General features: G+C 51.2%; 1 protein-coding gene and 1 long non-coding RNA gene across 2 annotated transcripts; one reads left to right on the top strand and one right to left on the bottom strand.

Moving 5' to 3' along the window:
* Positions 1–1,696: 1,696 nt before the first annotated feature.
* LOC311596272 lies at positions 1,697–10,952 on the bottom strand. The gene is made up of 2 exons (XR_014778794.1): positions 10,815–10,952; positions 1,697–6,645 (listed from the first exon to the last, which is right to left on the bottom strand). It is a non-coding gene; the product is annotated as an uncharacterized lncRNA (long non-coding RNA).
* SLC30A1 (solute carrier family 30 member 1) lies at positions 10,626–13,883 on the top strand. Its single transcript, XM_084779530.1, has 2 exons — positions 10,626–11,368; positions 12,629–13,883. The coding sequence occupies exons 1-2, from the start codon at positions 10,762–10,764 to the stop codon at positions 13,531–13,533; spliced, it is 1,512 nt and encodes a 503-aa protein (XP_084635656.1). The 5' UTR covers positions 10,626–10,761; the 3' UTR covers positions 13,534–13,883.
* The last annotated feature ends 1,755 nt before the right edge of the window (positions 13,884–15,638 follow it).

Here is a 15,638-nt window from a genome sequence, read left to right as displayed (position 1 = left end):
CTGCTTTAAGTGGCTTTTGTCAAGGATTTTGCTGTGGCAAGAAGGCAGTAGCTACCAACCAGACAAGCAACCCCCCCCCCACCCACCCCCCCTCCGGCTGCTGATCCTCCTAGGAGCTTGGCTTAAGGGCCAGTTCAAAGTGTGGGAAATACCCAAATCAGAAAAACCAGAGTATGGTTTCTACTGAGTGCCTGCCTGCACAGTCAGGAGATGACGGTAAGCCATGGCCGTCTGTATGTCCAGATTAGCCATTTCTCTTCCAATCACCATGACATCATCTCCCGGGGTGGTGGTCGGAGCAGAGTTCTTGGGTGGCATCAGGGAGGATGCCTGGCATGAAGCCATGATGCTAATCTCTGTCACTCAGCTCAAGGCTGAGATGTTTTCTGGTTAGCAGCTCAGCAAATACCAACCTAGTAGAGATCACTTGGATTACCACAAAACCCACACAAAGGCATCAGGAAAACCAACATCTTAAGTGTGCTAGGGAAATTTTTCTAGGCGGGAAAATCTTTCCTGTTTTGTGGCAGAGTTTCTCTGTGTAGTCCTGGCTGTCTTTGAACTCTGCCTCCCAAGTGCTGGGATGAAAGGGGGGAGGAAATGTTACTTAACATTTTCCACTCAGAATGACCAGCATGTGTAACCCACCTTTAGAGCTTGGATTTGACCTGTACTGGGGATGTGTTGTGTGGCAGGTGGCCCAGCAGGGACATCCTTGGCTTGTCAACTGCCATCTGGAATCACTATTGTGTGCTAGGCCCTATGGATACACAAAAGGTCTCCCCTGCCTGTCCCAAGGAATTCTGGGAAGAGGGAGAGCAGCTCACAAAAGTGATGTGTTGCAGGGCAACAAATCAAAATGCCAGTCCTCAATGCTCCCGAGCAAGTGGTTAGGAAAAGCTACAGGGAGGATGTGTGGCCAGTGGTAGGGGTAGGATTTTCATTCATCCATTTGCCTATTCACTTAATCAATAAATTTCATTTGTTTGGTTTGATCTGTTAATATGATATGATATGATCTGTTAATGATGGCTAAAAGCTAAACCAGGTATAGTGGAACATGCCTTTAATTACAGCACTTGGAAGGAGGAGGAAGGCGGATCTCTGTGAGTTCAGGGCTAGCCTGGTCTACACAGTGAGTTGCAGGACAGCCAGGGCTATACAGTGAGACCTTGTCTTGGGGTAGGGGCAGTAGCTGAAACTGAACTGGGCCCTAGAACAATTTATAATGGTTGCTATTAACAAACCTGATGGCTTAGAAACCACAGAAACATGATGTCTCACAGTTCTGAAGGCTGAAAGTCTAAAATAAGGTGTTGGCCAGGCCCTGCTCCCTTCAGAGGGCCAGGGAGAAAGCCTTTCTTTGTATGCTCTGAGCTCCCAAAGGTGGGCAGCTTTCCTGGGATCATGGCTGCATTGGTCCAGCCTCTGCCTCCATCCTCACAGTCTCCCTTGTGTGTAAGGACACCTGGGATTAAGTTCAGGCCCACCTAGATGATCCCGGATGGTCTGTTCATCTCAAGACCCTTACATCCGCAGAAAACGGTTTTTCGTCACAACACCCTCAGTTCCCAGGAGTTGGGACACGGGCATATATAGCCTTAGGTGCCGTCATTCAACCCACTTCAGGCCTTTTGCATTTAGCAAATATTGTGCTAAGCATTTTGTGTTTAAAAACTGATTCAGTCCACACGAGCCAATGAGATATGTTTTATTCTGGGCCTATTAAGTAACTGGGAAGCATCACACAGGCCAGCGGCTGGAGGCGGGTCTTGGAGAGAGGAGCTGTACGAACTAAGTTTGAGAAGACTGCTTAAGACTGTTTTCAAAGTTGAGAGCCAAAACTTGTATCCTAAGCCAGGTCCAACCAATTAAAAGAATCAAACCAAGCCTGGTGGTACTCACTTTTAATCTCAGCACTCGGAGGCAGAGGCAGGAGGATCTCTGAGTTTGAAGTAGTTCAAGGACAGCCAGGGCTATACAGGTAAACCTTTCTCAACGCCAAACAAATAAAACCACAAAACAAAACAAAAAGAGCCAGACTAAAAGAGGAGAGCAGAAAGAAGACATCTGGTGCAGCCGCATTGGGAAGAGGGGCGAGGAGAACCAGGGAGCCCTCCAAGTCTGTCTTTGGGGTCCACAAATGAAATTAAAGTTGGGCGCCGGCACGACTGCACAGGCCTTTATTCTCAGCACTGGGAGGCAGAGGGGCAGACCTCTGTGGATTCTAGAACATCCTAGTCTACATAACAAACGAACAAAAGCTTACCTAGGAGGCCCAGGCTTTGTAGTCCCAGTCAAGGTGTGGCCCTGCTCACCACTGATCTAGCTTTGTCTAAGTTTCCTCCTTGTCCTGTAAGATGGGCTGGCAAGTTTTCACAACCATAGAATCTCTTTCCAGGAGACAAGTTCCTCTTCTGACAGACATTTTTTTTTTCCTTCTCCCAGTGTGAGATTCCTGGGGAAATTCCCATTTCTCTGTGGTCCATTGTATACAAGAATATCACTGCTGCCAGACTGAGGTATGGAAATGCTAAGGAAAGGCCTGCAGCGGGTAGAAAGGAGACTGCAGGAGGTCCACGCGGCCTTCCTGGAAATGCTCACAAGATTGCTGTGAATGTCCCCTCGGTCTCGGGAGTGTGTTCTTCCTATAATCCTGGTGCATGGGACAGACTCTCTCCCATCAAGGGTAGCTCTCTGTCCTTCTACCTGGGACACCAGGAGGCAGGCAAGAGGGACAATAAGGCCCACTTCCTCCAGGGTAGCGGTCACCTGTGCTCCTTATAGAGTGCCTAGAGCCAGGCGTGGTGGCGCACGCCTTTAATGCCAGCACTCGGGAGGCAGAGGCAGGCGCATTGCTGTGAGGAATTACTTGACGACAAGGCAGCCCGGGAACACAATGAGCTGCTATGAATTTATACTGCGTAGGGACACAAAGTATAGCCTGCGGACTACAGACCCCAGGAGCCGGAAATAAGGGTCCAAGGCCCCACTGCAGACCTTCAGGATCTGAATCTGCATCCGAGCAAGTTCCCAGGTGACTTCGGTGCATGTGCTGGAGGCAGAGATGACAGCGTTTTCACCAAGTCCTTTGGAAGACATCCAGATTGTCAAAGAAACTGCAAGGAGTGGTTACACTGACAGAACACTAATTCACCCTACAGAACTGCGTGTGAACAGGACCCAATTTTGGGACACATCACTAGAGAATCAGACCTTGGAGTGACCTGTTAAAGAGAGGTGTCACTCACAAGTAGGCCGCCTCCCCTTAGTGCTTATAGTAATTATAAATTAACAAAAGACTCACAGAGCCAGCTGTGTAGAGCAGCAGGGGACAGGAGGGCCAGAGTCTGTAGGGCTTCCTGTGGCCTTGAGCTCCAGACTGGCCTGCCACCACAGTAAAGGTGTGAAGTTACAAACAAGGCACAGTTCATGGCCATAGACCCCCCCCCAGTCACCCCACACTCACAAGCTGTGGGGGCATGGATCAAGTTTCTTAGCTGTATGGCATCGCCACCCACTGCCTGTATATTCTGCCTCACAAATTCACAGCAGCGTCATGAATCGAAAACAAACAACTACACAGAAAGCTGTGGAAAGCCTACAGTGTGGGGCTGCAGGGCAGCAGTAGGGTGCTAGCCTAGCACGGCCGGTGATCCTTGGTTGGTTGGCCGGACACAGGGTCTCATGTAGCCCAAGCTGGCCTTGAACGATGTAGCCAAGGATGACTCTCAACTTCTGGCCTTCCATGGCATCGCTGGCACATGGCTTGGTCATGCCTGGTCATGCTAGGCTGGGTATCATGTGTATACTGCCAAGCTAGAGCCCGCTGCAAGCCTTCGGATAAACGTCAGAACGCATCTTTGCCAGGCACAGCGAAGAGAGCAGGATGCAAAGCAGTGCACTCCAATGGGGGGCTGGTGGGAGTCGGGAGACATGCCAGGAAGTGACCCCGGCGCTGACCGCTAAGGATGAGTGAGATTCACCAGGGAGAGGGACGGAAGTGTGTCCCTGGATTGACAGCAGTAGGAGAGGCTGGTCCCCGGCTGGAGAGGACAGCAGGACTGCCAGTCTGGAGCATCAATCAGGTTGTACTGTGCTACGACGACGACGATGGGACTGGAGGAGGGTCTTTGGTGACTGGATCTAGGTTTTTGGCTTTTGTCTGAAACAATGTCTATGTTGCCTTTCCTGACGTGGAGCTCTCAATGGAGACCAGGCTGGCCTCGAACTCACAGAGATCTACCTGCCTCAGCCTCCTGAGTGCTGGGGGTTGAAGGTGTGTGCCACCATGTCCCGTCCCAAGATCACTGTGGCAGCTGCAGCTTGGGAGCAGGAAGGCAACCCTGGACCTAGAACAGAGGCTGGGAAGACTGCCCTGCACAGAAGGTGCCCCTCCAGGACCAGCTCTGTCCTCCCGAGCAGTCTTCCACCAGAAGGGAAATCAGGAAGCTGTAGCCCAGGAGCCACCGCTGTAGTCAGGGGCGCTAGCTAGGGAGGTGGCTGACAAACTATCCTTCTGGGTCCCTGAGAACCGGTTTCCTGAAAGAGAAATTGGGGGGAAGGTGCATCTAGTTTCTGATTTGCTAGTTGAGAACTCAGCTCTGGGTTCACAGGGACCCCAAGGAAAGTTGGCCTAAAAGGCAGTAAGAGCACCAGTCAGGTGACTCTGTCCCCCCATCTCTTAACTTCAATAAAGCAGCCACCTTGCCAGGCCTGATGCCAGGTCTAAAAATCCCAGATGCTTGGAGGGGCTGAGGTGGAAGGTTCATCATAGGCTCAGGGCTGCCTATCCCATGGCACTGTAGCTTGGTGGTACAGCATCCCCCTAGTACACAGGGAGCCCAAAGGGGTATCCCGAGTGCCCAGTCCAGAAGACAAGTATCCCTCACCCAAAGGGCAAGGACTCGGGGTGTTCAAGGACTCGGGGGTGTTCAATAACTTGTGCACAGACACCCAGGAGCTTTTCAGGGCCAACACCATCCCCTCTTACAGTTCTTCAGAGTGCTGTCTTCCCCTAGTCAGTGTCCTCTCTATACAGGGCATGTCTCCTGTCCTTCGTAGGCAGGGTGTCAGATAGCCCAGGCTGGCCTCAAGCACACCTAAGGCTGACACTGCAATTCTGACCCTCTCGCCTCCCCACCTCTCTAGTTTTGGGCTTACAGGAATGAGACACAAAGCTTATGCAGTACTGTGGATTAAACCCGTATGTGCTAGGCACAGACTCTGAGCTACACTCCCCCCGCCCCCCAAAGACACTTTATTTCATTTTAGTTTTTGAGAAGGGGACATGATATGTCCAAGGCTGGCCTTGAACTACCATGCCTGACAAATGTCTTTTTAAAACACAGCCTTTGTGCTTTGTGACCTCCAAAATTTGAGAGTGGAAAAGACTATAGAAGAAGATGAGACAGGTGTGATGGCTCATGTCTGTAATCTCGGAACTGGGGAGGCTGAGACAGGGGGATTATGAATTCAAGGCTACCCTTGGCTGTTATCTCAAGCATGTCTCAAAAATAAACAATAAACCAAAACCCAAACCACCATGATCAGAGATGTATGAGCACTCCAAGCCTTCCAATGACCCGCGCCTTCACCTGCTTCTGTTGTTCACAATACAGTCCCTAAAATACAGGGTGGATGAGCTGGCTCAGTGGGGAGAGATGCTTGCCACCAAGACCTAAGTTCATGGCCTGGAGTCTCTACAGTAGAAGAGAACCAACTCGGGGCTGGAGAGATGGCTGAGGTTAGGAGCACTGGCTGCTCTTCCAGAGTTCCTGAGTTCAATTCCCAGCAACCACAAGGTAGCTCACAACCATCTATAATGAGATCTGGTGCCCTCTTCTGGTGTGCAGGTGTCCATACAGACAAGAACACTATATAAATAGTAAATAAATCTTAAAAAGAAAAAAAGAAAGAGAACCAACTCACAGGAGCTGTCTTTGGAACCTCTATATTCATGTGCACACAGATAAAAGCAACAAAAAATTCACAAATATGGTTTTTTTTTGTGGCGCTGGGGACCACGGCCTCCTACACTAGGCAACCAGCGCACCCCCAAGCCACAGCTCCTCTTTCCCTGTTTGCTGACAGGGTGTGGATAAGCTGCTCATGCCATTCTAAAACTCACTCGGTAGTCTGCGCGGATCCAGAATTCTCAAGCCTCCTGCCTCAGCCTCCAGAGCAGCTAGGCTAACAGGCCTGAGCCCCTAAGTCTTCTAGTGAGCCTTGGTATACGGGCGCCAGTGACTTGGTCTCCTGCCGTGATTGCAGAACTTGGGCTCCATTTTCAGTATTCCTGGGGAAACGCAACCCAAACCAAACTAAACCAAACCAACCATTTCTCTGCTGCTGGCCTCACCCAGTGGCCCTTCAGCTGCAAGGGAGACAAGAGCTGGACCCTCCCAGCCGTGGCCACACAGGTCTGCTCCGCTCAGCTGGCCTTCCCCTCTGCTCCAGTCGGCTTCTTGCTCCAGGTTTCTGGACACGTTTCCCTTGGACCACTGAGACCTTTTGTGCTATTCCTGAGTTTTACTGCTGCATTGTTCCCAGTTTACTCTTTGTTCTGTTGCTTATTCCTCTGAGGCAGCTAAACAAATATCAAACCCTGGCGCTCCTGTTGTTGCTAGAGATCTCAAGTGCTTTCTGAAAGACAGAAATAAACAAACTCAGTTCCTCTCCCTGCCCCCCCCCCCAGCTTTCCTTTGAGCTTGAACATTGGACGTGACTTGGTGTCAACTGAAGTCAAATGCAATCTGGTATTCACACGGTTCTGTGGGGCCCAACTTTACACAGTGATTTTTAAAGCTTAAACAGAAACCAATATGTGTGCATAGGTCAGAGACAAGTTGAGGGAGCTGGTTATCTCCTTCCACCATGTGGACCCTGGGGTCAAACTCAGGTCACCAGGCTCTGTGTATACACCAGCTGAGCCATCTTGTTGGCCCTATACTTTTTTCCTCTTTTTGAAAAGATAGGGTCTATGTGCCCTGGCTGGCCCGGAACTTACTCTGCAGATCAGGCTGACATCTAACTCACAGAGATCCCCCTGCTTGTCTCTGAAGGGCAGGGGTTAAAAACAAGTACTAGCACACTCACCTACACTGATTTTGGGGCATTCACAATCCTGTAAGGGTCTCCCCAAGACCAGGCGTGGTGGCGCATGCCTTTAATCCCAGCACTCGGGAGGCAGAGGCAGGTGGATTGATGCGAGTTTGAGGCCAGCCTGGTCTACAAAGTGAGTCCAGGACAGCCAAGGATACACAGAGAAACCTTGTCTCAAAAAAAGGAAAAAAAAAAAGTTTCCCCAAATCCCACCAGGAGAGAGGGCAGGTTCAGAGGGCTGGGTGTAGCATGCCGGTGTACTTTCTCCTTTCAGTCATGTTGACAATTTCCCAAACTGCCTGTATTTTACCTCTAAAGCGTGTTAGATTTAGTCAGCTCAGATGTGAAGAAATTATCAAGCAAAGTCTCTGGGAAGAGGAAGAATAAGCTGTTTTTCTCAACCAGGGGCACATTCCCAAGGTGTGCCAGCAAGAGCTCACATGGCCCTCCAGTTAAACCTACTCTGCACTGTGCTAAAATCCTCAGGAATGGTGAGTTCAAGGCCAGCCTGGGCCACACGGGGTGATCCTGCCTCAGGTACAAAAACCAAACAAGAAGAAACCTAAATTACTAGGGCAACTCATGGAAAAGGAAAACAAACAACAAACTTGGGCCAAACTACTGGGCTGTTTTTGCTCACACAAAGGAGAGGAGGGCTGGTCAAGGCTGTGCACAGCTTTTAATCCTAAACACTGGGTACAGAAGGCAGGTGCCCCTGAGTTTGAGGCCAGCCAGGTTTACACAGAATTCGGGCCAGCTAGGATAACAACAGTGAAATCCTGTCACAAAAACAAAAAACCAAAACCAAAACTGAAAAAAACGACATAAGGGAGAAGGTAATTTGGACTGAACAGTCAGGCGGCTTGTGTTCTCTCAGAGGTCAGGGCCTTTGCAATCACTCAAACCCTGAGCTGCTCCCCTCCCCTGCCTTAATCTCTGGAGCTGGCTGGCCATTGTGACTTCTCCATACCCTGGAACTGTACTGCCCCGCCCCCTACCAGGAGTGAGGGAATAAAGCACCCTGAGAGACAGCTTAAATGTGACAGAGAAACGCTGCAGGTGGCTACCGTTTGAGGTTGTGATGGCTTTTAAGGCTTCCAGTATGGCCTGTCCAGCCCCTGTGGGGACAAGGACCAGTTGTCAAGGCAAGCCTGCCTTATATATTTACCTACTGTTTCTTTCTTGCTAGCAAGAGCTATTAAAGCAGTGGTTCTCAACCTGTGGGTTGCCACCTCTTGCTTGGGGTAGGAGGGTGACAAAGGACCCGTTTCATGGGGAGGCAGGGGGCTTGCTTACGATCACTGGAAACCAGGCATTTACATTACGATTCAAAACTAGCAAAATGACAGTTATGAAGTAGCAATGAAAATCATTTTATGGTTGGGGGGGTCACCACAGCATGAACTGTATTAAACGGCCAAGGCCTTAGGAAGGTTGAGAACCACTGTTCTAAAGGAATGTGTCTCAATAAAGGGCCACAGTAGGAGGCAAAATGGTCCCCAACTGCCCAGTCACATAAGGATACCTTAACCTTAAATATTTTCCGAATTTAGGCTTCTATATAGGCAAGCTAGAAGTCTGAGGCCGCACTTCGGTGGGTGGGTGGATGTGTGGGGCAACTGCTGGAGCCCCCGAGTCCAGCAATCCAAGCACCTCTACCATGCAGGTATTATTACAAATTCAGCATCTCAAAGTACACCTCAGTGTTTCTCCCTTAAAAACAGCTTCTGGTCCCATTCCTCATCCAATAAAATACCATTTAAGGCAGTATTTCCCCTTTAAGTGTTAATTCTCCCCTTGCCCTCTCTTCCCTCCCAGTCAGTCGCAGCCCAGTTCTGCCGTTTATTCCCCCCTCGCTTTCCTGTCAGTCGGAAACTGACCACTAGGACCCACCTCGCTTTGCAGGCTGGGTGCCAGGATGAGAAACATTGTGTACAAAGTCACAGGCAATCTTGGAGTAAGAATTTTTGTCAGTGACACACCTTTCATCCCAGCACGCAGAAGGCAGAGGCAGGTGGATCTCTGTGAGTTCGAGGCCAGCCTGGTCTACAGAGTGAGTGCCAGCATAGCCACAGCCACACAGAAAAAACGGTCTTTCAAAAACAAACAAACAAAAAGGAATATTCCATGCAAAAGAACACCGCCAGACATGTACATCTCAGTGCAGGGCTGGCACCTAGGCGATTCTTCGTCAGGTTTGGTGGCCCAAAGGAGGCCCGTCTGACTCTAGCCACCACTTAGAGGACCAACTCCAAGGAATCTTCGTCCAACTCATAAGGGTGTTTGGTTCGTGGTGCCTCCCTGCCTCCCCTCTTTTGTATTCTGGCCGCCCCTCCCCCTCTAAGCAGCCCACACAAGGGTTCGGAGGTTTGCAGCCTATAAATAGTGTGAAATCACAGAGCCTTGGAATTTTAGCTAGAAGGAAGTGCAAGAGTTCCACTTGGCCAACCCTTCCTCCTATTGATGAACAGGTGTTGCGAGATTAGGTGGCCTGCCCAAGTCACGCAGCAGGCTCCTGCCCCAAGTCTGCACTCCACACCTTAAGAGTGTCAGCCGAGGGCGTGGTGGCGCACGCCTCTAATCCCAGCACTCGGGAGGCAGAGGCAGGCGGATCGCTGTGAGTTCAAGGCCAGCCTGGTCTACAAAGGGAGTCCAGGACAGCCAAGGCTACACAGAGAAACCCTGCCTCGAAAAACAAAACAAACAAAAAAAAGAATGTCAGCCGACACTCAGGCAGGCAGGCCGACTTCACACGGTTGCCCCGGGGAGGTGGCCCTGCGGGTGACCTGCTGGATGGAAAGTGTTCCCGAGGCTGGGGTTGGCCCACTAGCAAGCCAGTCCAGAGCTCAGCTCCGCGCTCGGCCGCGCCCCCGCCGGCCCGCACAGCCCGCACTCCTCCCCCGCCCCTCCGGGGCGCCGACCTGTCACCCAGCCGCCCCCACGTGCACCCGGCTAGCAGGATCAAAGTCTGGGGCGGCCCGGCCCGGCGCTGGAGAACCGGCGCCCGGGACCCGCAGCGCGGAGAGCGGGAACCCGAGGCAGCGCCCCAGGGCTCGGCGCCACCGCCCGCCCGCCGGCCAGCCGCTGCTGCACGCGGCCCGCGCCCACCCTCCCTCCCCCGCACCGCCCGCCCGCCGCTGCACCCGGCCGCGGCCCCCGGCCCACGCCCGGCTCCCTAGTGCACAGGCCCCGCCCCCAGCTCCCGCGGCCGCGCCCCGCCCCCTCCCGCCCCTCCGCCGCGCCAGCCAATAGAGGCCGCGGGGGGGCGGGACGCCGCGGCTGTCGTGAGGCGGCCCCGGCCAATGGGGAAGCGAGCCGGGCCGGGGGGGCGGGGCGCCGGGGCCTTGTCACGCTCGGGTCCGTGTGAAAACGGGGGTTCCGAGTGCAAAGCAAAGTTTTTTTGTAAACCGTCTGCAAAGGCCGGGGGGGCGAAGACGGCGGCCGCCGCCGGGACGAGCGCAGTCGCCGCAGACACCGTCTCCCGAGCGCCTCGGTCCGATGCTCGGCGGCCCCTGGGCGTTCAGTGTCCCGCCCGCGCCCGCCGCCTCGCCCGTCCGGCCGAGCGCCGGCGCCTGAGTCGCTGCGCGGCCGGCGGTTTCCCCACAGCGCCGCTCCCGCGTCAGCGCCGCGCCTCAGGCCGCCGCCGCCGCCGCCGCCATGGGCTGCTGGGGCCGCAACCGCGGCCGGCTGCTGTGCATGCTGCTGCTGACCTTCATGTTCATGGTGCTGGAGGTGGTGGTGAGCCGGGTGACCGCGTCGCTCGCCATGCTGTCCGACTCCTTCCACATGCTGTCGGACGTGCTGGCGCTCGTGGTGGCGCTGGTGGCCGAGCGCTTCGCCCGGAGGACCCACGCCACGCAGAAGAACACGTTCGGCTGGATCCGCGCTGAGGTGATGGGCGCGCTGGTGAACGCCATCTTCCTCACGGGGCTGTGCTTCGCCATCCTGCTGGAGGCCGTCGAGCGCTTCATCGAGCCCCACGAGATGCAGCAGCCGCTCATCGTGCTGTGCGTCGGCGTGGCGGGGCTGCTGGTCAACGTGCTGGGGCTCTGCCTCTTCCACCACCACAGCGGCGAGGGCCAGGGCGCGGGCCACGGCCACTCGCACGGCCACGGCCACGGCCACCTCGCCAAGGGCGCGCGCAAGGCGGGCCGCGCGGGGGGCGAGGCGGGCGCGACGCCCGGCCGGACGCCGGACCAGGAGGAGACCAACACGCTGGTGGCCAACACCAGCAGTTCCAACGGGCTCAAGGCGGACCCGACAGGTGAGCGCCGGAGGGGTCGGGACGGGCGCCCCCTGGCGACCGAGGTGGGTGCCACGCCCCGCGCCCGGGTGCGCGGTGGTTGGGTGCCCACCGGACAAGTTTGATAATGATGCGTTGAGGGTGTGTGGGCCCCTGGTTAAAGGCGGCCTTTGTGAACCGGCGGTCTGCGCCTCCCCGAATTGACCGCCTAATCCGGAAAAATCACAGGGTTTGGCATAATGGTGCTGGACCTGATGGTGATGTATTTCCCTGGTGGTTTTTTTAAATGAACGTTTCTCGTCTTGAGCACGTGTGCTCTTGGCTGGAAATTTGGAAGGTAAGTGTTGAAAAAAAAAAATGAGAAAGAACCAAGCCAGTGCTGGCCACGCTCGATGCTAACATTGTGTGTCCCTTCCAGTTTTTCTTGCCGTTTAAATCCGGTTAAATCACATCAGGAGGCAGCTTAACTTCTCCGGTGCATAGTAGCATGTTAGGAAGTTCAGATGGTGCATAGGAAAGCTTTTCTCTAGTTCTGAAGAAAACGAAGCTGCTGGGGTGTGCACTCCGACTTGGACTTTTAGGCCACTTAGCAATTATTAGGTTCCAGCATTATTGATAGCTTCGGGTTGCATGTTTTGCTTGTTGGCTTGTTTTTGGTTTCCCAAGACAGGGTTTCTCTGTGTAGCCCTGGGTGTCCTGCAACTCTGAGAGCTCCGGCATCTGCCTCCCAAGTGCTGGGATCAAAGATGCTTGCTGTGGGAGTGGTGGCCACCCACCATAGCCCCAGGTTGTTGAGTTGTCAGTTTGTAAAACCCCCCTCCTCTGCCAGGACACTAAATTTTATATTCATGATGAACATTTAAAGTTAAAGCCACTTGTCTCAGTCTGTAGTGCCACTAACTCTCCATAGAGAGCCCCACATCAGGTCAGTTTGCGTTATAGGACTTATCCTCCGCTGTGCTTAGCTGATAGCCTTAAATGCTATTTCTCTTTTGTATGTGTCAGGAAAGTGAAGCAGAAAGTTTACAGGACAGCAGCCCAATAGAGAAGGGGCGGGGGTGGGGGGGAGGGTGGAAGGCAGCATACAGCAACAATAACCAGGGGACACCGTGGGGTCTCTCCTGTTCGTCCCGGCAGTGCACAGAATGTCAGTTTACTGTGCACGGCTCTCCACACATTGTTACTGTGCCTTATGAAAAAGGTTCCCTGTCTTCACAGCTAGATGATGTTTCTATGAACACTTGAAGTGTGTTTAATTCAAGTCGTGTTGCTTCGTTGTAGAGCCAGAGAAGTCCAGGCACGATGACCCAGTGGATGTACAGGTTAACGGGAATCTGATCCAGCAGCCTGACCGCCTGGAGTCAGAAGACAGCAAGGCCGGACAGCTGAACATGCGAGGGGTGTTCCTACACGTCCTCGGAGACGCCCTGGGCTCCGTGATCGTAGTGGTGAATGCCTTGCTATTTTTCTTTTACTGGAAGGGCTGTTCGGAAGAGGACTTTTGTATGAACCCATGTTTTCCTGACCCCTGCAGATCGGCTGTGGAGATAGTCAACAGCACCCAGGCCCCAGTTCACGAGGCTGGGCCGTGCTGGGTTCTCTACCTAGACCCAACTCTCTGTATTATAATGGTTTGTATACTTCTTTACACGACCTACCCGTTGCTTAAGGAGTCTGCTCTTATTCTTCTACAAACCGTTCCCAAGCAGATTGACATCAAGCATTTGGTAAAGGAGCTCCGCGCTGTTGAAGGAGTTGAGGAAGTCCACGAGTTACACGTCTGGCAGCTCGCCGGAAGTAGAATCATCGCCACCGCGCACATCAAATGTGAAGACCCAGCCTCGTACATGCAGGTGGCCAAAACCATTAAAGATGTGTTCCACGACCACGGGATCCACGCCACCACCATCCAGCCTGAATTTGCTAGCGTCGGCTCCAAGTCAAGTGTCGTCCCGTGTGAGCTTGCCTGCAGAACTCAGTGTGCTCTGAAGCAGTGCTGCGGGACGCGGCCTCAGGTCCATTCAGGGAAGGATGCAGAGAAGGGCCCCACAGTCAGCATCTCTTGTTTAGAACTCAGCGAGAACCTGGAGAAGAGGACCCGAAGGACTAACCCTGAAGGCGGCCTCCCCGCTGTGGTGATAGAGATTAAAAACGTGCCAAAAAAGCAGCCCGAATCATCTTTGTGAGTCTCGAGGAAAAAGATGAGATATTTGACTTTTGCTTTTTAACTGCAAGAGAAAATAGACTCCATTGAAATACTAAGTTTGCCAAGTAGTGTAACTGACATCCTTGTCTGGTCGCACAGTTTAATTCTATTTTTGTAAGAGCGTAGGGGACTGCACAGTAGAGTGCTCTGCACTACAGCCTGTGGTCATCAGTGTAGTGCAGCTGTGCTGTAACATGTTTTGAGAGCCAGTTTTAACACTATGTTACATTGTTGTTTAAAGTAAGTATAAACCTTATATGATGACATTTGATTCCTGGTTTTCCCATGATAAAAGTTGCGGGGGAGGGGTAAATAAAATTGTTACTGGAATTTCTCTGCTTTTCTTTCCCCACCATTGTTGTATATTATTTCTTAGAATTATAATTGCTAGACCTTTAACATCACCAAGTTTGTTTCCTCTGATGTTTTAGGGAATAGCTAGTTGCCCTTTGAGATCATAAACACAGCATATTTTCAGAATGGCTCATGACTATTACCAGGAAGTAAGGTTAGCTACTATTCTGGACTCTTTTACTCAGTAGTAATCTCTCACACCGTGAGATAATTCACAGGATGGAGTACAGTTTACACATAGTGGAGCACATAAGGGATAAGAGCGGGTAAGAAGGCGAGCTAAGTAGATGATTATACGTTAAGATTACATCTCTAAATTATCTTGAAATTTTCAAATGGCTTTATTCTACCAAAGTCAGCCCAAACATGTTTGCCAGTGTTGCTTTCTTTCAAAGATTGTTATTAGCAATTAAAACAAAAGGTTCTAAATGCATGAATATTTTTGGGAATGCAGAGTTAGTCTTGGCTTAAGTGCAAACTATTAATCTTAAATTGTGTCTTTGAAAAAAACCCTCAGATGGGTTGGACACCTTTCTTATGAACATCCACCACAGTTTGTGCTTTGCCAAGGGCCAGTGACTTGAAAGAAAGAAAGCAGATAGCTCATGCAATTTGGATATTATTTTAGAAAGCAAAATTAATAAGAAAAGGTCTTTCTTATTAGGTCTTTAAGCCATCATGTCTTGACACGTTCAGTGTCCGCCAGTGCTTATTTTGCAAGAGGTCGCACTTTGCACCCAGGAAGTCACTCCCGGCCCTTCCATTGCCACTGATTTCAAATCCAATGCAGACATTTGAAGATTTTTAAGTTATATTTTCCTTGATAGAGAAAGGTTAATGCTTTGTGAAGGAAATGTAGATTTTTGTCTTCAAAAGAGTAATTATTAGTATCAGTTATGTATAGCTCTATTTTTCTAGGGACAAAGTATTCTGACTACTTCAATAACTTTTATAGCTGACTACTTTTGGGATTTGAAATAATTCATTGTTTAATAATCTGAAAATAGAAGTATTATAGTATGACAGTTACTTTTGAGGGATGGTCTCGCCCCTAGTGTAATAGCCTGTTGCTGGCAATGGGCCTGCTTAGGAACAGCTGGGTTTTCTGATGAGAAATTTAATTTTTGGAACACAGTTTGTAAGTTCACATTTACTACACTGAGCCAACCATCAACTTACATAATGATTCACTAATGTGTGATCTAACCCCTTGATGGGTGGTTGGTTACTTTGAATTTTGCAAAAGTTTGCTTTAAAAAAAAAAGGGAGATCTTTATGAGAGAGGACTCCAGTTGACTGAAATGACACCATGTAGAAAGTTTCAGTGGTTTCTACATGGTACAGCAGGATAACTGGCGAGCCTGTGGCATCCAGTGGGTGCCCTCCAGAATGCTCCGGGGTGGGGGGTGGGGTGGGAGGGCCCAAGTAAGTGGGACAAGGATTGTGTCGATACGTTTTTCAGACGTGCTTTAAGGTGGTGGTGGCCTGTAGGTTAAGTGGCTTCTATGTAAAAAGTGGTACCGTAGGCTTTTTTTCAAAGGTGTTTGTCATATCAAAGCCCATGGGCGCCAACTCACCTTGGAGTTTTAGAGAAGTATTTATTTCTTTACAATGCACTTTCTAACCCATTCTTAGCTATATTAGCATTATCTTTAAGAAAAAAAAAACCCTGTTTTTATATTTAAATGTTGTTGTGGGATTTGAGTGTCTTTTTCCAAAATAGCTTATTTC

The sequence above is a fragment of the Acomys minous genome (assembly GCF_964271855.1).
Source record: "Acomys minous genome assembly, chromosome: 1".
Lineage (NCBI taxonomy): Eukaryota > Metazoa > Chordata > Mammalia > Rodentia > Muridae > Acomys > Acomys minous.
This window is presented reverse-complemented; position numbering and strand designations above follow the sequence as displayed.

Coding starts and splice junctions, on each gene's coding strand:
- SLC30A1 (XM_084779530.1), top strand. CDS start 10,762: ATGGGCTGCTGGGGCCGCAACCGCGGCCGGCTGCTGTGCATGCTGCTG. Junction 11,369..12,628: donor GCTCAAGGCGGACCCGACAG/GTGAGCGCCGGA, acceptor GCTTCGTTGTAG/AGCCAGAGAAGTCCAGGCAC.